This window comes from Coregonus clupeaformis, chromosome 18 (assembly GCF_020615455.1).
Source record: "Coregonus clupeaformis isolate EN_2021a chromosome 18, ASM2061545v1, whole genome shotgun sequence".
NCBI lineage: Eukaryota > Metazoa > Chordata > Actinopteri > Salmoniformes > Salmonidae > Coregonus > Coregonus clupeaformis.
Genome location: NC_059209.1, coordinates 20,476,556 through 20,500,944, shown reverse-complemented (window position 1 = coordinate 20,500,944; position 24,389 = coordinate 20,476,556). Strand labels below are relative to the sequence as shown.

The window sequence follows — 24,389 nt, the reverse complement described above, 5'->3', positions numbered from 1 at the left end:
CATGCTCTTCCCCTGCTTGTCTACAGCCTGATTTGTGAGGGTGGTGTGGACATCCTGGCACCCTGGTTTTCACCTGATTAGCATCTAGGGGGAGGTGCGCCCCTCCCTCTGCCCCTCGCCAGCCCTGGGGGTGGTCCTCTGGCGTTTCCAGGCGGCCCCCTTGGGCCTGGGGGATGGGTCACAGCCGCTTTGGGGTTTGGTGCAGCCAATGAAACATCCTTCTGAAGGTTAACCCCCTTGCCATTGGCTGCTGCTCCTGGACGTTTTGCCACCTTGGGAGATTTGCTTCCCTTCTCGCGCACGTTGTCTGAAAAACGGAGTGGATGTGCACAGCTATATGCATGTAGCTCTACTGAGGGGCGATATTATGATACAATTCACTCAAAACAAACTGTTTCTTAAGTTATGTTCATTAAGTGGGTTCACAGTTTTTTGTGAACGCTCAAAAAACATCCAGCCACTAGGTGGCACTGAGTGGAGACCGTAGGTAGGTAGATAGGTAGTTAGTTAGGTAGAGTAGGCTGTGTGAACTGACCTGGTGGGGGCTTCTCCGCAGTAGCAGGGGTGATCAGAGAACGGTTGGGCAGGAGGTCCTCCAGGTCCTGCATCACCTGGTTGGTGCTCTCCTTGTTGTTCCTCCGGTTCTTCTCCTCATCTCTAGCCTAAACACAACGCAGATAATACTGTTGGTGTTGCTGCGGTCACCACATCAGCATTATGTGAATGCATTGACCAACAAGTACTTAGTAGCATTACATTGTTTACAGTAAAGAATTGAAGTCTTGAGAGACTGCAGTTTAGTTGATAATGCTCATTTACCATTTGCATCTTCTTCTTCAGTTCCAGGTTGGCATTTTGATAGTTTTTGGAGGTCGCATTCAGGTAGTAGATGGCCAACCTGCCATAGGATCACAGAAGTCTATTTAACCCGTTTTAAACATGACATGTGTTATGATGAGCGTGTTTATTTTACCACATGTGTGTTACTGTAATGTGTATGTGTGTGTGTGTGTGTGTGTGTGTGTGTGTGTGTGTGTGTGTGTGTGTGTGTGTGTGTGTGTGTGTGTGTGTGTGTGTGTGTGTGTGTGCATACACCATCAGCAGCACTGCTGGTAAGATCAGCCCAGGATTAGTTGCGTAGGTGAAGATATTCCCAATGAATGATGGTAGGTCGTTTTCTATAGTCTCCATGACGACATTATACATTTGCTCCCTTCCGCTGGTAGACAAGAGATCAGCATTAGATGTTTGCCTAGTGTGTGTGTGTGTGTGTGTGTGTGTGTATATGTGTGTGCATGAGAGACACCTGAAGGGGCCACAGTCGAAGGAGGGCGGCAGAGTCATTATGGTGTAAACCACGGGCAGAAGGCTGAGGAAGAGCACCAGGAGGAGGAGGCCCATGTAGAAGTTGTTGGATTTGGAGGCCTTGAAGACCCTCTCATGGGGAACGTTACAGCTCATCACGGCCCAGCACTGGTAGTACATGGAGGTGAGGAGACGCAAGACGTTCAACCCTACCAGGCCAGGGGCATAGAACGCACCCATCCTGGAACAAACACAAATACAGAAATGGCTGTTATCGCAGATAAACACAACTTACTGGGTGTGTGGAAATGTGTTGATGGTTTATGTGGTGTCTCATATTTACTCACCAAATCATTCCTTGATTGAAGATTAATCCAAGCACGTTGCCGCTGATGTCAAATTCTCCATAAGATGGCTAGAATCACGTACAAAAAATATTGCAAATCATGATAAATAATGCAAACTTCATTCTATTCTCTCTCCCTCTTTCACTCCCATAGTAATTAACTTAACACTATGTGAAGGATCACCTATCTTGCCGGATGTCACTGTGTGGTATCAGTGTTCATTTTGTCAGCTATTTTAGTTTTAGTCTTAGTCTTTTGACTAAAATACATTTACATTTACATTTTAGTCATTTAGCAGACGCTCTTATCCAGAGCGACTTACATGTGTGCATACATCATTTAAAAAAGAAAAAAGACTGGCCCCCCATGGGAATCGAACCCACAACCCTGGCGTTGCAAGCGCCATGCTCTACCAACTGAGCTCCACGGGGCCCATACCTTTTATTCTTAGTCCCATTTTATTCCTTAAATGCTTCGTAGTTTTATCAGTCGACTAAAACTCTGGACAATTTAAGTCCAGTTTTAGTCACAGTCATTTTAGTTACATTTTACTATGTGAATTTTTTGCCATTAAATAATTCATATTTACCTCTAATATCCATCACGTGCACATAGCCTTTTCCAGCTAGGCCTACTATCCCCTCATATAGCTGGCAACATTGCTATTGTGGCAGATTGTAACCAATGCCAGCCATGATTTACCATACTGTATAGGCTACAAAGCCTTTTCTACAGGTTAAACAATTTAGGCCTACAGCTCGGAATTTCTCTCCATCAGAACCTTGTGATTCCCTTAAAATGGGGAATCTAAGCTTTCCAACAATGCCAGAATTATTACTGTACTCCTAATATTCAGCAAATAACATTAGCATTTCCAATAGTGAAAAAGCAACCGCATTCTCATTTGCCGAGAGATTAATAAAAGCGCACATAGTAATTGAGCTTCTGATGTGATCAAAGCAAAAATAGCCTATATGAAAGTAAGAAAGAGTAAACATCATTTTTTCTAGTTGAGGTTAGTTACAATCTGCATCTGTTCAAAGGTGAGATGAATGACTGAAGTGACTGCCTGGTAGCTTTGTGTGTGGAGGAGGGCCGGGCAGATCAGCTCATGCAGCCCGCGCAACTGAAAGACCAATGAGAGGATTGCATTATATTCGGCAAAGACATGGTTATGATTGGACAAAACAGATCAAAAGGAGCTTCATGTGCAATTGAATGTCCATTAGTCTCACATGGAAGTCTCGTCTCGTTACATTGTCGTCAACTAAAATGAAAAGTCATTTGTAATAGTTCTCTTTTTTTTTCAGGGCATCTTGTCTCGTTATCGTCAATAGTTTTCATAAGGAAAAATTGGTTGTTGACAAATATTTTCTGTCATAGTTAGTGTTGCCGAAATTAAAACTATGTGGTATCAAGTTTACTTGGAACAAACACATAATGTACTCACACTTACAATAAGCAAAGAAAAACACTAGTATTGACTATTTACATATGTATTTACACAAAAATGAAGGGGTAACTGTGAAGAATTATGTATTGATAGTGAGTAACTATACCTTGTTACCATACTATTACCACGTTATTACCACTCCCATACTGTAATGTAAAAGGCGGCAGGTAGCCTAGCTGGTTTGAATCCCCAAGCAGACTTGTGAAAAATCTGTCGATATGCCCTTGAGCAAGGCACTTAACCCTAATTAAGAGTATCTGCTCAATGACTCAAATGTAAAAAATGTAATGCTACCAAAAATTATTACAATAAAATGGGAACACACACACACACACAGTAGAATGTCTGAGTTCTGCTTTGATAGCCTAGCACATACAAATCCAGCCTCCAGGTCCCAGCACCAGCAGTAGTTGAGGAAACGCACGATCATGGCTCGCAGGAAGTCACCAATCAGGATGGTCATATATGTCACCTGGATGTCAGAGACGGTGAGCTTCACAAACTCCTAGAGATACAGCACAGAAAGGAAACGAAACATGAAACACGCAGCATGTCACAGACAGCTTCAGTCGTATCACTGGTGCACAATGAAGGGAACTTTTTTCTGCTCAGGTCAGGTGGAGGAAAAACCAGGATGAAAAACTACATAAAAAACGGTGATAAAGGGAAAACGGAGGAAGAACGCATGTAAGCCTCACTATGCCAACGGCGGTCTCCCAGCACGGCCCTCTGATGACATCAGCAGGGTGGATGTCTGGAGGAGGGATGTCAGTAGTGTTGTGGTAGGAGCTGTAGTTGGCATAGTACTCATTCAGACCCCAGATAGTGGCATTCCTAATAGACTTCTCGTTTTCCAACTGTACACATGTGAACACACAAAGACAGGTTCAGGTGAGTAAGTAAAATATATATGCATACAATATGTACTGAACACACCTTCACACACACACACACACACACACACACACACACACACACACACACACACACACACACACACACACACACACACACACATACATATATATATATATATATATATATATACAGCTGAATAAACCCACAAATATGCATTTGCAGGTACATGACACTGACATACTGTCTGGTACCTTTGTGTTGACTTCATCAAAAAGGGCAAACAGAAAGGTGTAGAGGTTCCCGAGGAACAGGGCAAAGATGCGGCCCAGCTGCCACTTGAGGGCGATACGAGGGTGGTACTCCTCCAGCTCAGCAATGGTCTCAAAGAGAGGGGGGCACACCAGCCCCAGCAGTGACATCACAAACTCCACCTGGAAGGCAAAACACAACCAATCACCAGGATGAAGGCTGAAAAAATAATTTATTTGTAAAGATTTATTAGCATTTATTAGCATTTTAAGCATTACATTCATTAACATTTATAACATAGCCTATATCATTTAATTTATAAAGTATTTATGAACATTTATAAAAACATGTATAAGCATTTCAATGGCTTATTCATTAAAGTTATAAGTGTAACCGAAGCGTGGTAACACTTTATAGGGTAACACTTCATTTTAAGTGGTCCTTATTACAGTGTAATTACATACGTAATTACACTGTAACACGTATTGTAATTAATTTTAATAATTCATTGTTACACTTTACTAACTACGTGTAACTGGTGGTAATTGCAGTCTGTAATTACACAGGTGTAACAACAAAAGCTTGTTACCATGCTTGTTACACATTTTCAACTTTCCAATAGCATCCAAACACAACATTTTTCAGCCTGCACAAACCCCTTATAAGTGTTAGCCATTTGAAAACCAACCACCTCATTGACACAACTCTAGTATAAAGGGCACTGGAGTCTGATGCCCAGGCCCAGGTCTCGTTTGAAATGCATGGAAGCTTATGAGCGCTATGGCAAAAACAGGGGGTTTACATAAAACAATATTTTAAATTGTTAAATAATTACATTTACATTACATTTTAGTCATTTAGCAGACGCTCTTATCCAGAGCGACTTACAGGAGCAATTAGGGTTAAGTGCCTTGCTCAAGGGCACATTAACGTCATTTAGCAGACGATCTTAGCCAGAGCGACTCACAAATTGGTGCGTTCACCCTATAGCCAGTGGGATAACCACTTTACAATTGGGGGGAAGGATTCCTTTATCCTATCCCAGGTATTCCTTAAAGAGGTGGGGTTTCAAATGTCTCCGGAAGGTGGTGAGTGACTCCGCTGTCCTGGCGTCGTGAGGGAGCTTGTTCCACCATTGGGGTGCCAGAGCAGCGAACAGTTTTGACTGGGCTGAGCGGGAACTATGCTTCCGCAGAGGAAGGGGAGCCAGCAGGCCAGAGGTGGATGAGCGCAATGCCCTCGTTTGGGTGTAGGGACTGATCAGAGCCTGAAGGTACAGAGGTGCCGTTCCCCTCACTGCTCCATAGGCAAGCACCATGGTCTTGTAGCGGATGCGAGCTTCAACTGGAAGCCAGTGGAGTGTGCGGAGGAGGGGGGTGACGTGAGAGAACTTGGGAAGGTTGAACACCAGACGGGCTGAATGGTGCATTTGACTAGGATAGCTGTCACACCCTGGCTCGGGGACTCAATATGTTGAGCCAGGGTGTGTTCATTCTATGTTTTCTGTTTCTCTGGTGGGTGTTCTGGGTTGTCAATTTTCTATGTTTGCCGGTGTGACTCCCAATCAGAGGCAAACGAGTGTCAGCTGTCGGCTGTTTGTCTCTGATTGGGAGCCATATTTAATCTGTCTGTTTTTCTTTCGGGTTGTGGGATTTTGTTCGTGTGGTTTCGTGTTGGACCATAGACGTCACGCATTCGTTGTTTATTGTTTTGTATTTTTGAGTGTGGTGCTTTAACTATTAAAGTAAATATGTTCGCTTGCAACGCTGCGCCTTGGTCTCCCTCATTAGACGATCGTGACAGAAAATCCCACCAAGACCAGACCAAGCAGCGTGTCCAGGAGCCATCGCAAATAGATCTCCGTGGCAGCTTCGACTGGGTCAAGCCCATTGAGGAGCTGAGTGAAGAGGGTTGGAGACAGAGGAGCGAGAGGTGGGAGAGAATGTTGGAGGCCTGGTCCACGGGGAGGAGAGACCCCCAGAAATTTTTTAGGGGGGGGCTCACGACGTCGGGGCAGCAGGAGGCCGCTATGGAGCGGTCCAGCGGGGTTGCAGAGGAGGCCGCCAGGTTACGGGGGCCACTGGTAGAAGAGGGGATGGAAGGTGTAGAGGCACGGCGAGAGGTACTGGCGTGTGTTGCCAGTCCGGTCCGGCCCGTTCCAGATCCCGGTGTAGAGCCAGTGGTGTGTGTCCCCAGTACGGTCCGGTCTATTCCTACTCCCGCACCAAACCTACGGTGTGCGTCGACAGCCCAGCCCGGCCCGTTCCTGCGCTCCGCACCGAGTCTGTGGTGCGCGTCGCCAGCCCAGTCCGGCCCATCCAAGCTTCTCGCATAAAGCCTACGGTGTGCGTCGCCAGCCCAGCCCGGCCTGTTCCTGCTCCACGCACAAAGCCTACGGTGTGCGTCGCCAGCCCAGCCCGGCCTGTTCCTGCTCCACGCACAAAGCCTACGGTGTGCGTCGCCAGCCCAGCCCGGCCTGTTCCTGCTCCACGCACAAAGCCTACGGTGTGCGTCGCCAGCCCAGCCCGGCCTGTCCCTGCTCCACGCACAAAGCCTACGGTGTGCGTCGCCAGCCCAGCCCGGCCTGTCCCTGCTCCACGCACAAAGCCTACGGGGTACGTCGCCAGCCCAGCCCGGCCTATCCCTGCTCCACGCACAAAGCCTACGGTGTGCGTCGCCAGCCCGACCCGGCCTGTTCCTGCCACTCGCACCAAACCAGGGGTGCGAGTCGCCAGCCTGGTCCAGCCTGTTCCTGCCACTCGCACCAAGCCAGGGGTGCGAGTCGCCAGCCTGGTCCAGCCTGTTCCTGCCACTCGCACCAAGCCAGGGGTGCGAGTCGCCAGCCTGGTCCAACCCGTTCCTGCTACTCGCACCAAGCCAGGGGTGCGAGTCGTCAGCCTGGTTCAGCCCGTTCCTGCTACTCGCACCAAGCCAGGGGTGCGAGTCGTCAGCCTGGTTCAGCCCGTTCCTGCTACTCGCACCAAGCCAGGGGTACGAGTCGTCAGCCTGGTCCAGCCCGTTCCTGCTACTCGCACCAAGCCAGGGATGCGAGTCGTCAGCCCTGTCCGGCTCGTTCCTGCTCTCCGCACCAAGTCTGTGGTGCGCGTCACCAGCCCATTCCGGTCCATTCCTGCTCCACGCACCAAGCCAGGGGTGTGTATCGTCAGCCCGGTCCGGTCCGTTCCTGTTCCACGCACCAGGCCAGGGGCGCGTGTCGTCAGTCCGGCTCCGGCCAGCGGGGCTAGACAGGACCAGGGGTACTTTGGGGGGTTGGAGAGGAAGTGGGGATCTAGCCCAGAGCCGGAGCCGCTGCCGAGGAATGCCCACCCAGCCCTCCCCTGTTTTTGCTCGTATTTAGGCGCGGTCGCAGTCCGCGCCTTTAGGGGGGGGTACTGTCACACCCTGGCTCGGGGACTCAATATGTTGAGCCAGGGTGTGTTCATTCTATGTTTTCTGTTTCTCTGGTGGGTGTTCTAGGTTGTCAATTTTCTATGTTTGCCGGTGTGACTCCCAATCAGAGGCAAACGAGTGTCAGCTGTCGGCTGTTTGTCTCTGATTGGGAGCCATATTTAATCTGTCTGTTTTTCTTTCGGGTTGTGGGATTTTGTTCGTGTGGTTTCGTGTTGGACCATAGACGTCACGCATTCGTTGTTTATTGTTTTGTATTTTTGAGTGTGGTGCTTTAACTATTAAAGTAAATATGTTCGCTCGCAACGCTGCGCCTTGGTCTCCCTCATTAGACGATCGTGACAATAGCAACAGTAGCTAATGAGGACGGGGCTTGGCAATGGGTGAATTACTTTATTAACCACCAATCAAAAAATTTAAACACATTAATAAACAGTTATGGTTTAAATTGTGAGAGTCATTCAGTGCTTGCCAAAATGTAAGCCTAATGACCCTTCACTAAGCCCCGCCCCAGAATTTTTGATAGCAATCGCAGCGCTCCAATGGATAGCAACTGTCGTCGAGTCCAACACCTCAGACAAGCTCACATTTCAAAAGCCAATGAGCACAATGGCAAAAACTGAGAGTTTTCATTTTTTAAAATGTGTTTAAATGGCTAAATCATTTTACCTTTCACCAGGGGTACTTGCTACTGTGATTCCTGAAATGCCGAGACTGCTGATGAAGTATCTTTTTATCCAAAATTATACTTTTGTTATATTGTTTGCTAGCTCAGCTAGCTCTCAGTCTCATTCAAATCAAATCAAATTGTATTTGCCACATGCGCCGAATACAACAGGTGTAGACATTACCGTGAAATGCTTACTTACAGCCCTTAACCAACAATGCATTTATTTCTAATGATAAAAAAGTAAAATAAAACAACAAGAACAAAAAAGTGTTGAGAAAAAAGAGCAGAAGTAAAATAAAATAACAGTAGGGAGGCTATATACAGGGGGGTACCGGTGCAGAGTCAATGTGCGGGGGCACAGGCTAGTTGAGGTAGTTGAGGTAATATGTACATGTGGGTAGAGTTAAAGTGACTATGCATAAATAATTAACAGAGTAGCAGCAGCGTAAAAAGATGGGGTGGGTGTACAAATAGTCCGGGTAGCCATGATTAGCTGTTCAGGAGTCTTATGGCTTGGGGGTAGAAGCTGTTGAGAAGCCTTTTGGACCAAGACTTGGCGCTCCGGTACCGCTTGCCGTGCGGTAGCAGAGAGAACAGTCTATGACAAGGGTGGCTGGAGTCTTTGACAATTTTGAGGGCCTTTCTCTGACACCGCCTGGTATAGAGTTCCTGGATGGCAGGAAGCTTGGCCCCAGTGATGTACTGGGCTGTACGCACTACCCTCTGTAGTGTCTTGCGGTCGGAGGCCGAGCAGTTGCCATACCAGGTGGTGATGCAACCAGTCAGGATGCTCTCGATGGTGAAGGTGTAGAACTTTTTGAGGATCTGAGGACCCATGCCAAATCTTTTCAGTCTCCTGAGGGGGAATAGGCTTTGTCGTGCCCTCTTCACGACTGTCTTTGTGTGTTTGGACCATGATAGTTCGTTGGTGATGTGGACACTAAGGAACTTGAAGCTCTCAACCTGTTTCATTGACCACCAAACGTTGCTAATGCTAGCTAGCCAGCTAGCCACCTTTTTTTTCTCAACATGATTTGATTTGAAGTTACCCATGTTGTAAATACAACTCCCATCTGTTGTTGACATCAGGATACGATTTGAGAGCACTTGTTTGCTCCAAAAGTGGTTAGTAGCTTTGACTGCTTGCTGACAGTGAATTCAGAGCCATTCAGTGGCTAGCCACACTACAAACATAATATTACCAGGTTCCCGTGAAGCAATTGTAATGACAGTCCACCACAACATACCCGAGTGTCTCCCGATTAGCAAGGGGTAGTCTGTGTTTAATTTCATTGTGTATTAAAAACACAGTTTGAGATAATTCTGAAGGGATTTGGCAAGCGGTTTGAGTGGTGAATTGGGCTTCCCGGGAAAATGTTGTCCGAGGTTGCAACTGTAACCAAGGGGGGAGGGGTTTAGCCAAGTGTCAATTAAGCTTGGTTGAATAATGGTTTATAAATACACTTAAAATTGTCATATGACAAAAGCTTATTTCATCATGTAACCTTGCAAGGGTTTCACGGTTGAAGAACATTCAAACTTTTGAACAGGATGCATTTGTGCACTTATTTATTTATCCCAGGAATTAAGGCATTATGTCATGATCTGCCCATCTGCGCAATGAGCTCGAAATAACGACGACCTCGAACGTACCCACAATTTGTGTTGACACGGACGCCATAGTAATAACTGTGCGCAAAGAACCTGGATTAAGAAGAAGATTGTGTGCAAAATCCAGACATAAGAGATTGGCACGAACGAAACAAAGTATTGTAAACGAGATAAAAACATCCACACAGGAGAGGGAAGGTAGGTTTTCCATGTTTGTTTAGCTTTTTGGATACAGAAATTGTGCTGGACGATTTAGTATAGGTAATTAGCTAGGCTAGTTAGCTGGAAAACTAGCTACCTAAATCGTCCAGCAGAATACCAAGAACTAGCTAGAAAGCTAGCTAGCAAATGTTACCAACTAGGCTAGCTAGGTAGCTTAGTTACAATCTACAGAATAGACTAAAGTAGAAAGTCATTTTCTCATAGTAATTATATACACTATCGGTCAAAAGTTTTAGAGTGATGGTGTGCTGCATCAGATGACCAGGCCTCCACAATCCCCTGACCTCAACCAAATTGAGATGGTTTGGGATGAGTCAGACCGCAGAGTGAAGGAAAAGCAGCCAACAAGTGCTCAGCATATGTGGGAACTCCTTCAAGACTGATGGAGAAGCATTCCAGGTGAAGCTAGTTGAGAGAATGCCAAGAGTTTGCAAAGCTGTCATCAAGGCAAAGGGTGGCTATTAGAAGAATCTCAAATAAAAAACATATTTTGATTTTTTTAACACTTTTTTGGTTACTACATGATTCCATATGTGTTATTTCATCATTTTGATGTCTTCACTATTATTCTACAATGTAGAAAATAGTAAAAAAAAAAAAAAAAAACTTGCATGAGTAGGTGTTCTAAAACTTTTGACCGGTTATGTATGTAGGTAACATACTATGTATGTACACAATAATTACAAGTATGTACCCCTGAAGATACACTTCATTTTAACTAGCTAAATCCTGTGTAACACCTATTAATTACATTGTACTTAGGCAGATATGTGACTCGTTTCAGGAAAATACGTGCGTCACTACTTTACTTTTTAATCAAAATTCCTTTTTGGGCAGAACTACCTTCTGGAACATGTGAACTTTCATGTGCCTTAATAACAAACGTGTATGCCATCTGTAAATACGAATACAATTGTTAAATATGAGCCTAGTTGATTTAACCACAGAAAAAGACAGGAACCTTCCCGCTTGCCATGATTGGCTGAGATAACAGATGGGCTGACATGTAGCCCGATTCTGCCTATAACATAGCTAGCTAACAATTAACCTAGCTAGTTGGTTAGCTTTAGATACCAGCAGATTCATGCAGGGTAGTAACGTTATGAGTTGGGATTTTGGTACATTATTTAACTAGCTAGCTAGCTACAGTGGCTTGCGAAAGTATTCACCCCCCTTGGCATTTTTCCTATTTTGTTACACAAAATGCCTACCACTTTGAAGATGCAAAAAAAAAATCATTGTGAAACAAACAAGAAATAAGACAAAAAAACTGAAAACTTGAGCGTGCATAACTATTCACCCCCCCAAAGTCAATACTTTGTAGAGCCACCTTTTGCAGCAATTACAGCTGCAAGAATCTTGGGGTATGTCTCTATAAGCTTGGCACAACTAGCCACTGGGATTTTTGCCCATTCTTCAAGGCAAGTTGGATGGGTTCCGCTGGTGTACAGCAATCTTTAAGTCATACCACAGATTCTCAATTGGATTGAGGTCTGGGCTTTGACTATGCCATTCCAAGACATTTCAATATTTCCCCTTAAACAACTCAAGTGTTGCTTTAGCAGTATGCTTAGGGTCATTGTCCTGCTGGAAGGTGAACCTCCATCCCAGTCTCAAATCTCTGGAAGACTGAAAGAGGTTTCCCTCAAGAATTTCCCTGTATTTAGCACCATCCATACTTCCTTCAATTATGACCAGTTTCCCAGTCCCTGCCAATGAAAAACATCCCCACAGCATGATGCTGCCACCACCACACTTCACTGTGGGGATGGTGTTCTCGGGGTGATGAGAGGTGTTAGGTTTGCGCCAGACATAGCGCTTTCCTTGATGGCCAAAAAGCTCAATTTTAGTCTCATCTGACCAGAGCCCCTTCTTCCATATGTTTGGGGAGTCTCCCACATTGCTTTTGGCAAACACCAAACGTGTTTGCTTATTTTATTCATAAGCAATGGCTTTTTTTCTGGCCACTCTTCCGTAAAACCCAGCTCTGTGGAGTGTACGGCTTAAAGTGGTCCTATGGACAGATACTCCAATCTCCGCTGTGGAGCATTGAAGCACCTTCAGGGTTATCTTTGGTCTCTTTGTTGCTTCTCTGATTAATGCCCTCCTTGCCTGGTTCGTGAGTTTTGGTGGGCGGCCCTCTCTTGGCAGGTTTGTTGTTAGATATATGATATGGCCATTATTTGAACTAGCTAGCCAGCTAACTTAATGTTAGCTAGCTAATTAACAAGCTAGAAATGAACCAAAACATTTTTTAGAAATGTGCTTTTAGTTGCCTGGTTTGCTAGATTGACATATACTATATTCATTTTAAAACAGATGGGTTTATTGGTGTTAATATACATCAGTTATGCTATTTTTGACCACCAGGCTGCTGATGTCATGCAACCTGTCGTTTTTGTGTTTATAGTTTTTCATAACGACAACGACAAGAGTCATTTTTACAAAAGTGGGGTTACAAGTTTGTCAACTTTCAAAACAGAATTACTTTCACATTGTTCCTCAGCTGTAGTGTATGCTATACCATTTTCTATCTCTGAGTCTCTACTATCTATCCAATGTAAAAAACTCAATTTCAAATGTTGCTACATAAGACCGAAACAATCCAGGTCGGTCACATATTACATGTACTCTGTGGTGTACTAATGTGTTTATCCTCCCACTTGGATGGCACTTCCGGAAGCCTTAAAATAACGGCCAGGTTGTCAGGATGGTTAATGTACTATATACGTATTCATTACAATAAGTACCCCTCAAGATTCACTTCATTTTAACTAGCTAAATCCTGTGTAACACCTAGAATCGGATGCAGCTGAGAAGAAGAAAAACATGAAATTGGTGAATTTAGTGGAAACTTGCACATTTGTAACAAGCACGGTAACAAGCATTTGATGTTACACGTCTGTAATTACAGACAGCATTTACCACCAGTTAAATTTTTTTATTGGAATGTAACTTTGATTTATTACAAGTAACTACAATACTTTTTTGTGTAATTACACATGTAATTACACTGTAATAAGGACCCCATAAAAAGAAGTGTTACCCTTTATGGTATGATATATTTTGCATACATTTTATAATTACACTTTTAGAAAAAAGGGTTCCAAAAGGTTTTTTGTCTGTTCCCATAGTTGAACCCTTTTTGGTTCCATGTAGAACCCTTTTTGATTTCAGGTATAACCCTCTTGGGTTCCATGTAGAACCCTCTGGGAAAGGGTTCTACATGGGACCCAAAAGGGTTCTACCTCGAACCAAAAAGGGTTATTCAAAGGGTTCACCTATCGGTTCTAGATAGCACCTTTTTTTCTAAGACTGAAGAAAACAGGACCACCACAAAATGTACATTTATGGCTCACTGCATTTGACTAGATGAACCATAACACAGCATGTACAGTGCCTTGCAAAAGTATTCAGACCCCTTGGATTTCTTCACATTTTATTGTGTTACAAAGTGGGATAAAAATGGATTGTAATTTTTTTGTCAACAATCTACACTAAATACTCTGTAATGTCAAAGTGGGAAAAAAATCCTGTGCTTAGCTCCACCGTATTTATTGTTTTCCTGAAAAACTCAAGTATACCCATACCATAATGCAGCCACCGCCATACTTGAAATTAAGGAGGCAGTTACTCAGTGATGTGTTGTGTTGGATTTGCATTTATGCCAAAAAGTGTATTCCTTTGCTATGTTATTTTGCAGTATTACTTTAGTGCCTTGTTGCATTCAAGATGCATGTTTTGGAATATTTGTATTCTTCTTTTCACTCATTTAGTCATTGTTGTGGAGTTGTCTGATCACAGCCATTGAACTCTGTATCTTCTTTAAAATCACCAATGGCCTCATGGTAACATCCTTGAGCATTTTTATTCCTGTCAAGCAGCTCAGTTCAGAAGGACGACTGTATCTTTGATGTGTCTGGATCGTTTAATACATAATCCACAGCATAATTATTAAATTGACCATGCTTAAAAATATATTCAATGTCTGATTTGTTATTGTTACCCATCTACCAATCATTGCCCTTCTTTATGAGGGTTAAGAAAAGCTCCCTGGTCTTTGTAGTTGAATCTGTGATTGAAATTCAATACTTGACTGAGGGACCTTACAGATGTTGTATTTATGGGGGACAGAGGAAAGGTTAGTCATTCAAAAACCCTATCAACCCCTATTATGTCACACAGTATGAGTCCACGTAACTTATGTTATTTGTTAAGCCAAATTTAGCTCCTGAACTAATTTAGACTTGCCTGAACAAACGGGCTGAATACTTTATACTTTTGCAAGGCACTGTATCTGATCAAAACAATTGAACCTGCCTCATTCTTTTCAAACCAGGAGAGCTCATCCTGATCTAGGTTGGCAAACTCCTGAGACCTCTTGACCACAAAATAGATGAGGAAGCCGCTGCCCCCCAGGCTGCAGATGATGAAAAGGTTGGCTAGAACCCGCAGGAACCTCCGCAAGTGGATGTTCTCATCCTTCTGGTTCTCCTGTTCGTCTACTATGGATTCCTACCAAGAACAGTCCGGTCAGTGAGAAACACAGAGGATACTGTGTTTGAAGATAGTAAGCGTGTAGGCTCATACGTGTAGTACCTTTTTACGTGCATATGATTCTTGGGAGATTGAAGATAAGAGCAGGAGAACGGATATTTGCAGAACAATGATAAGGGGCGATTCCACGCCAGGACAGCCCAAAAATCTTTTAGGTATCTCAGATTGTTTTGGCAATTTTCACATATAAACTTCAATGCGAGGAAGATGTTTGACATGATTTTTACATTTGTATCACAAGTCATCTTTCAGAAAATAATGATAAAAGTGGTCATTTTAGAGTTAGCTTCTGCTGTGTTTACCTTGAAGCTGGTGGTGATGGAGGCATACTTGTTGTCGGCTGTCTCAGGGTTGCCGATGAGGTAATCCCAGCTGGTGAACATCTTAAAGGCGAAGGTGAACTGTCCGTCGTCCCCACCGTCTCCTCCCTCGTCTGAGTTACGGGCCATCCTGAGGAACACAGAAGATGGGTGTGATATACACTGTACTGGGGGGGCTTGATTTTAGAGATGTGGGCAAGTAACTGGAGGGTTGCCGTTCGAATCCGAGTGCTGACTGGAAAAATGCAGAGGGAGTGAGCTGGCAATGGGAGGGTTGCTGGCATCAATATTTTAGATGCGGTGTGTGTATGTGGATTAGTATATATTTACTGTGTGCACATGTGTGTGTTCATGTGTGTGTGTGTTTTACCCACGTTCTAATGACCACCATCAGGCTGTAGCCAAAGATGCCTACACCAACTAGTAGGTAGGACAGTGGCAGTCTGAACTGGAGGACTCCGATGGTGCGCTCGTCATTATAGAAACCATAGAAGAGAATAGAGTACTTGCAGTAACCCTGTTGAAATTAACAAAAATAATAATGTTTATATGAAAGCAATTCATCTCAAAGAAAGCTGATGTAGGCTAAAATGATAGTGACAGGTTGTTATGCCTAGGGCCAGCCCTGCGCACATACACACAAGCAAACCAAGCACATAGGCATACGACAACCCAATCAAAGAATGGCAGGATCAGATGGTTATACACTGGTCTATGTATAGTTGGCAGGACTCTGCTATTGTGTGGTGGATATGATTGGATTCCTTTCATCAACTGCTGGGCATAACATTGTCTGCGTTTAATATTCGAATCAGCAACACCTCTGTCATTACCAGCCAACAGAGATCTGAAATACAGGGAGAACACAACCAACCAAACTGCCTGCAAAACCAACCCACTGGATCATTTATCAAGGCTCCATCAGAAAATAGTAAAATACAGAGTTGTGTTCATTTGGACAACTTCCTCCACTTACTTTTCATTGCTGCCTGTTTTCAGTCGATGTTACTGGCACTGAGATAAGATAGCAATGCCCAGGCCGCAACTGCCTTAACTAACATTAAGACTGGGCAGGGTCTTGGCAGTTATCCTGACATGGCCCATTGTAGCTCAGTTGGTATAACATAGTGCTTGTTACGCCAGGGTAGTGGGTTAAATTCCCAGGACCACTACTACGTAAAATGTATGACTGTAAGTTGCTTTAGCTAAAAACATCTGCTAAATGCCATGTAGTAATACTGAAAATGTGTAACACTTAACTTAAAGCCTGCAATTACAATGCATTATGATGCAGCTATTCATGAACATGTATGACACCTTATGTCTTAAAATCCTATTTTCACATTTTATGTATGTTTTTTCATACGTGTAATCATGTGAAATAAACCTGAACTTAAAGTAGTTTAAGTCCAAACAAGGTTTCTAAATGTAACATCACAAGGCAATTGTTTGGAAGGAAGTGTGTCACTCCAAAGGAAGTAGTAAGTCACTCCAAGATCCTCACACCAAAATCAAGGAGGACAGAGATGTCCATGGCTCTGTCCTGCTCCGCTCTGGGAACAGTTTTTCTGGGAATAGACCCATACGGAAGACCCATCATCACCTCCGGACAGTAGGAAAAGAGAGACAAAAAGAGAGGGAAGTGGGGATAAGATTGGGAGAATGAGACAGTGAGTCCTCCTTCGATATCTCTCCATATGCTGACCAAATGTACTGCAAAAATATTGCAAAACAATGGACTCTGGTTAAGGTAAAAGCTGCTCACCTCTGGGAGAACCACAAGACCAAACATGAACGCAAACAGGACCAGGTTTAGACCGTACATCCACCGCAAGAAGATGAAGTAGGAAGCCACAGATGACCCAAAGTGACCTGAGGGTTAAAATTACATGATGAATAGATAAAACTACTTGACATGAACAAGACAGTAACTCAAATAGCTTTAAATAACGGTACCCACTCTCAACCTCTTTTATCTTTCTTTCCCACGGAATACAGGCTGTTTTGAAATTGTCAAAGTCACGGTTGAACTTGATCATTTTCTGAAGAAGAAAAAAAAGGTTATGAAAGAATATTTTTATCACAGAAGTATAGTTTCTGACTAACATATCAGGTTGTAACTGATGAGGGCAACAAACATTATGCTAATGACATTATGGAAATGACAAATCATTAAGCTAATGATGCACTTATGATTAAAAGTAGTATTTAATGCGCCTTATAAGTCTAAATGTATATAAATGCATAATTGCGTGAAGTATTCATAATGATTCAATAGCACATAACTAATCTTCGAGAGTGTGAACTTTGTTGTAAAGTTAACACTTGGACTAGGAAAAGTTACCTTAGCCATCATGACTTTGTAGGCATAGAGCTTCCTCCCTTTGCCCTTTCCTAGAGCCCCCTCAAACCTCTCCACAAACGCCTGGCATTCCCTACAATTCCAACCCATAAAAAAGGATGACCCGTCAACCAACAAAAAAACATATAAATCACTGGTTTGATGAACCGCCAACCAATGAATCAACTTTTCAAATTTTAAATGGGTGAATTAGTCATGATTAAATTAAGTAGATGAGAAAACAACCAATCAATTAATCAAGACTGTAAATTACTAGTCAGGTAAATATGGAGGAGGCCATGTGATGAAAGATAATCAACCTGGAAAGACCAGTGATGAGAGGGGATTGGCAAGCTGCAGGCAGCTACAACTGCATGCATTAGACAGTGTTGAGCTCATGAAAAAGTCAAGGCGTCTCATCTGTCTTAATACTGTACCAGTGCTTGTGTCCTGACCTGTAAGTGACTGCCAGCTCATGACACTGGATGGAATACAGTGTTTCTACAACACAGGTCCCAGAGGGCACAAGTCCAGCAGGCCTTGTTTGTTTTAAATGTAACCCAACACTGTTTGAAAAAAAAAAGTTTTAAAGTGTTTTGTGTTAAGTTAAAAGGATCTACCTGGAACCATAAAAGGGATCTTCTACTGGGAAAAACTGAAGAACTTTGAATGGTTCTGGGTAGAACCCTTTTAAGAGTGAATGACAGATAAATACTGGTCAGTGGAGATACACTCTCATTGTGGAGACACAAGTGAGAAACTGTCTAAAAAAAAAAACAATTCAAAGAACATCAATCAGCAAAGCCAATTCCCGAAACTCCTAAATAGTTCAAAGGGTGATGGACAATCTAACTACTTTGTCGTTCCAATAAGTAGTTTAAAGGATTTCACACACACTCAAAAAATAGGAAAATGTATCAGGCAATGTAGCATCCGACACAATTATGCTTTAATTAAATTAAACAAACAAAAAGATAACATCACAAATAAGATGATACATAACACACTGGGCACACACTGGTTGAATCAACGTTGTTTACACGTCATTTCAATAAAATTACATTGAACCAACATGGAATAGACGTTGAATTGACATCTGTGCCCAGTGGGAAGTGACGGTATAAAGTAGTATAGAAAAGAGAAAAACAGCACAGCAAGAGCAAGTCCCTATGAGTCATGAAGACAATCAGCCAATGGGAAATCGTCAGAGGAATGCACATGTAATATGAAATTACTTGAGGAGTTTGAGCCTCCTCTTCATGCGCCACGGTTTGTTCCTGAGAGTGGCTATCAGCTTCTTCTTCTCATCTACCTCCTCCTTAAGAGAAGCCATCTCCCCCTCTGACAGAGAATCCTCATCCCCTGACTCGCCCGAAGAAGAAGAGCTGTCAGAAGAAAGAGCTGTCACCAAGTGCCAGGGGTCAAGTCAGGGTCAACCATGTGTCAACCAGAGTAGAGTTCTAGTTGGGGTGGCCAGTGGCTTTACACAGTGCATTATCATGGTACAAACTCAGAAGGACTTTGGACATAATGTTGAAAAGCATCTGGCAGACCAATAGAAAATACAAAATGAGAACAGAGCGAGAAATGAGGGGACCAGAGGGGGTATACAGTATGCAAGTCAAATGACAGACAGATCCTAGAATAATCAAGTAAACTTGTCCACCCATTGAAACAACCAGACATTAAAGCTAGAATCCTTAGTTGCTACATCAATTTTTGGACTTATAAATTATTTATGTTTACCCGTAGTTTCTTGAAGAATATAACTTCAGAAAGAATTCAGACCCCTTGACTTTTTCCACATTTTGTTACGTTACAGCCTTATTCTAAAATTGATTAAATTGTTTTTTTCCATCATCAATCTACACACAATAACCCATAATGACAAAGAAAAAAATAGTTTTTAGAAATTTTAGCAAATGTAAAATGTTTTCTTTTACTGAAATATCACATTTACAAAAGTATTCAGACCCTTTACTCAGTACTTTGTTGAAACACCTTTGGCAGTGATTACAGCCTCGAGTCTTCTTGGGTATGACGCTACAAGCTTGGCACACCTGTATTTGGGGAGTTTCACCCATTCTTCTCTGCAGATCCTCTCAAGATCTGTCAGGTTGGATGGGGATGTCGCTGCACAGCTATTTTCAGGTCTCTCCAGAGATGTTCGATTGGGTTCAAAATGGGCTCTGGCTGGGCCACTCAAGGACATTCAGAGACTTGTCCTGCGTTGTCTTGGCTGTGTGCTTAGGGTCGTTGTCCTGTTGGAAGGTGAACGTTCGCCCCAGTCTGAGGTCCTGAGTGCTCTGGAGCAGGTTTTCATCAAGGATCTCTCTGTACTTTGCTCCGTTCATCTTTGCCTCCATCCTGACTAGTCTCCCAGTCCCTGCCGCTGAAAAACATCCCCACAGCATGATGCTGCCACCACCATGCTTCACCGTAGGGATGGTGCCAGGTTTCCTCCAGACGTGACGCTTGGCATTCAGGCCAAAGAGTTCAATCTTGGTTTCATCAGATCAGAGAATCTGGTTTCTCATGGTCTGAGAGTCTTTAGGTGGCTTTTGGCAAACTCCAAGCGACTGTCATGTGCCTTATACTGAGGAGTAGCTTCAGTCTGCCCACTCTACTATAAAAGCCTGATTGGTGGAGTGCTGCAGAGATGGTTGTCCTTTTGGAAGGTTCTCCCATCTCCACAGAGGAACTCTGGAGCTCTGTCAGAGTGACCATCGGGTTCTTGGTCACCTCCCTGACCAAGGCCCTTCTCCCCCGATTGGTCAGTTTGGCCGGGCGGCCAGCTCTAGGAAGAGTCTTGGTGGTTCCAAACTTCTTCCATTTAAGAATGATGGAGGCCACTGTGTTCTTGGGGACCTTCAATGCTGCAGACATTTTTCCGTACGTGTCTCAAGATCTGTGCCTCGACACAATCCTGTCTCGGAGCTCTACGGATAATTCCTTCGACCTCATGGCTTGATTTTTGCTCTGACATGCACTGTCAACTGTGTGATGTTGTATAGACAGGTGTGTGCCTTTCCAAATCATGTCCAATCAATTGAATTTACCACAGGTGGACTCCAATCAAGGTGTAGAAACAATGGAAACAATATAAATGTAAACAAACACTGTATAGCCTCAAAACATGATCAAAACTATAATTGTGATATCATAGATGGTCAGTCCTTGCATCCATAGCTCTGTCTATGAATTTGGGTTCTGACTAGGGGGAGTACAACTACAACCGGAAGTGACTTTTTTGTAGCAGGTTAGAAGAATTTACAAAGCAGGTTAGGATAGTTAACGTGGCAGATTAGGAGACTGAGATTAAGGTTAGCGAAACAGAGGCGGGGTAACGCTTTGTTATTGTTTCAATTAAGGAATCTAGCTTCAACTCCAACCCCATTCTGACCATGTTATCCCTCAACTCAATGCTATGACCCAACACTACCCCATGTTTGAGCAAGCACAAATACCGCTACAACCCTGGTGACACTGTCTGTGATTTATTTAAAACTTTAGTGGGGACATTTTGATAATGTTGATGGTTTGACATGGTTTTAACCAAGGTTCCCATGGATGTCCCCATCACATGGCTATAGCGATTTCACCATGAACGTTTAGTTAACACATTCTATAAATGTAAAAAACAAACATAATTGGATAATTTCCCCAAACGTTCTTATAACCATTACAGCATGTCCTTCTACTAATGCTTATTAATACTGTTTTCTGGGGACATTTAAAAAATATGTCAGGGACGTTGTCATGCTAACGTTAGCTGGAAACCATTGGACTCAATTAGGACTCAATCGGAACGTTACCTGACGTTATAGGATCATTCACTGTGTGAAATGTATTTGTTTTGGCGCTTGCCAAATAGTGAGCTTGGGTCATTGTTGTAGTGTTTTGTAACACTTTAGCGCAACCCTATAACCCAATTTCATAACTCAACTCCCTGAACCAATAACTCAATACAATGAAGGGGCATATACCAAGACAGTCTGTCAGAGTCTTCCCTCATACACTACCAGTCAAACGTTTGGACACACCTACTCATTCAAGTGTGTTTCTTTATTTTTACTATTTTCTACATTGTAGAATAATAGTGAAGACATCAAAACTATGAAATAACACATATGGAATCATGTAGTAACCAAAAAAGTGTCAAACAAATCAAAATTTATTTTATATTTTATATTCTTCAAAGTAGCCACCCTTTGCCTTGATGACAGCTTTGCACACTCTTGGCATTCTCTCAACCAGCTTCATGATGTAGTCACCTGGAATGCATTTCAATTAACAGGTGTGCCTTCTTAAAAGTTAATTTGTGGAATTTATTTCCTTCTTAATGCATTTGAGCCAATCAGTTGTGTTGTGACAAGGTAGGGGTGGTATACAGAAGATAGCCCTATTTGGTTAAAGACCAAGTCCATTTTATGGCAAAAACTGCTCAAATAATCAAAGAGAAATGACAGTCCATCATTACTTTAAGACATGAAGGTCAGTCAATACGGAAAATGTCAAGAACTTTGAAAGTTTCTTCAAGTGCAGTTGCAAAAACCATCAAGCACTATGATGAAACTGGCTCTCATGAGGACCGCCACAGGAAAGGAAGACCCAGAGTTACCTCTGCTGCAGAGGATAGTTCGTTAGAGTTACCAGCCTCAGATTTTGCAGCCCAAATAAATGCTTCACAGAGTTCAAGTAACAGACACATCTCAACATCAACTGTTCAGAAGAGACTGCGTGAATCAGGCCTTCATGGTCGAATTGCTGCAAAGAAACCACTACTAAAGGACACCAATAAGAAGAAGAGACTTGCTTGGGCCAAGAAACACGAGCAATGGACATAAGACCGGTGGAAATCTGTCCTTTGTCTGATGAGTCCAAATATGAGATTTTTGGTTCCAACCGCATATCTTTGTGAGACGCAGAGTAGGTGAATGGATGATCTCCGCATGTGTGGTTCCCACCGTGAATCATGGAAGAGGAGGTCTGATTGTGTGGGGGTGCTTTGCTGGTGACACTGTCTGTGATTTATTTAGAATTCAAGGCACACTTAACCAGCATGGCTACCACAGCATTCTGCAGCGATACGCCATCCCATCTGGTTTGCGCTTAGTGGGACTATATTTGTTTTTCAACAGGACGATGACCCAACACACCTCCAGGCTGATTAAGGGCTATTTGACCAAGAAGGAGAGTGATGGAGTGCTACATCAGATGACCTGGCCTCCACAATCACCCGACCTCAACCAAATTGAGATGATTTGGGATGAGTTGGACCGCAGAGTGAAGGAAAAGCAGCCAACAAGTGCTCAGCATATGTGGGAACTCCTTCAAGACTGTTGGAAAAGCATTCCAGGTGAAGCTGGTTGAGGGAATGCCAAGAGTGTGCAAAGCTGTCATCAAGGCAATGGGTGACTACTTTGAAGAATCTAAAATCTAAAATATATTTTGATTTTTTTAACACTTTTTTGGTTACTACATGATTCCATATGTGTTATTTCATAGTTTGGATGTTTTCACTATTATTCTACAACATAGAAAATAGTCAAAATAAAGAAAAACCCTTGAATGAGTAGGTGTGTCCAAACTTTTGACTGGTACTGCGTGTGAGAGAGATGGCCCTGTCAAAGGATACTGCACCTGCTGTCCTTTCCATTCTTCTTTTTCTTGTCCTTCCCCCCTTTCCCTTTGGCATCGCCCTTCTTCTCCTTGTTCTGCTCGTCTTTCCCCTTCTTGCTAGTCACTTTTCCGCCTTTCTTTTTCTTCCCTTGTTCCTCCTCGCTCTCCTCCTCGCTCTCTTCCTTGACTGCCTTTTTCTTTCTGCCCGGAGCCTTTGTGCCCTTCCGCTTGACGCTTCTGTCGTCTTCCTCCTCCTCTTCCTCGCTGTCCTGGGCCCTGGCTTTCTTCTTACGAGCCCTCTTCCTCCGTGCCTTGTCCTGATCTTCCTCTTCGTCTTCGTCCTCACTGGTGGCCTGTTTGCCCTTCCGTCTCCCGGCTCGTGGAGAGGCTCTGGCTTTCCTGTTTCTGTCTCTCCGCTTGGCCTCATCTGAGACACACACACACACATTTCACACACATGATACACACACACTCACTTAGATATTTCACACAAATATTAACAGACAGACAAAGGCTTCATAGATCCATAGATTGCATTCAAACCTGAACAATTAAACAAACATATAAGTCAGGCAGGTAGCTAGCCTCCCACTTCCTTTTTTTATGTTTGTCCCATAATTTTGACTAGTACATTTCATAATTTTGACGAGGTGTGTCTCCCCTTTGGAATATTTTTCAAAATAATATATTTTTCAACATCAACAATCAAAGTGAGCTTGTGAGATCAAGATGTATAAATATACATACACCCACTCGCAGGAAGTAAGCACACACATCAAACACTTTCTCCATCTTATGACTTACCCTCACTCCCACTGTCTAACTCCCCATCGATTTCAATTCCCACTATAAATTAAACAACAACAACATTGTGATGCAACACCACAGTCATTCAGAATATCCACAAATATTGTATTTAGTCTTTGAACCAACAAAAATCCCATCATCTTACTGTTCCTTTATGGTTTAACAGCATGGATTCTGTTACATGTTATAGAACATATAGTAGTACATCTATGTGCTACTTCCATATTTACCACAAACACCTCAAAGAAGGTGAAGAACTGAATATTCTTTAGTATTCAAGAGAAATCCAAAATAAGAAACAGTTCCACTCTGGAAAGGGAACAGAATAAATCCTACCCACCATCTTCCATTTTAATTGCAATGTCATTTTTCTTCTGAGAAGGCATTTTGCCTGAGTGTTGTCCTCTTATTATCTCCTTGGGGTCAGCCTGCTCTCTCCCTCCCAGGCCATGGAGACCTCAGCTAAGCAGATAGCCATCACACCTGTGCAGGCACTCACATACTCCGACAGTTACACCAGTGTTTGGGATACTAGACTGGCTGTTTCCCTGACAACGACCAATGATATTACCCAGAGATGATCATCTTTAAACCTGAAGGAGAAAGACCTAATCTAAAG

At 43.2% G+C, this 24,389-nt stretch overlaps 1 protein-coding gene across 1 annotated transcript; it reads right to left on the bottom strand.

Annotated features, from left to right (window-relative positions):
• Positions 1-77: 77 nt before the first annotated feature.
• tmc2b (transmembrane channel-like 2b) lies at positions 78-24,156 on the bottom strand. The gene is made up of 20 exons (XM_041863076.2): positions 24,111-24,156; positions 23,768-23,809; positions 22,985-23,390; positions 18,577-18,726; positions 17,345-17,435; positions 16,961-17,042; positions 16,766-16,872; positions 16,505-16,603; positions 15,375-15,517; positions 14,983-15,130; positions 14,444-14,638; positions 4,215-4,394; positions 3,804-3,962; positions 3,482-3,610; positions 1,653-1,720; positions 1,307-1,546; positions 1,094-1,219; positions 820-898; positions 536-662; positions 78-307 (listed from the first exon to the last, which is right to left on the bottom strand). Exons 1-20 carry the CDS (start codon positions 24,154-24,156, stop codon positions 78-80), a joined length of 2,847 nt encoding a protein of 948 aa, XP_041719010.2.
• Between the last annotated feature and the right edge of the window lie 233 nt (positions 24,157-24,389).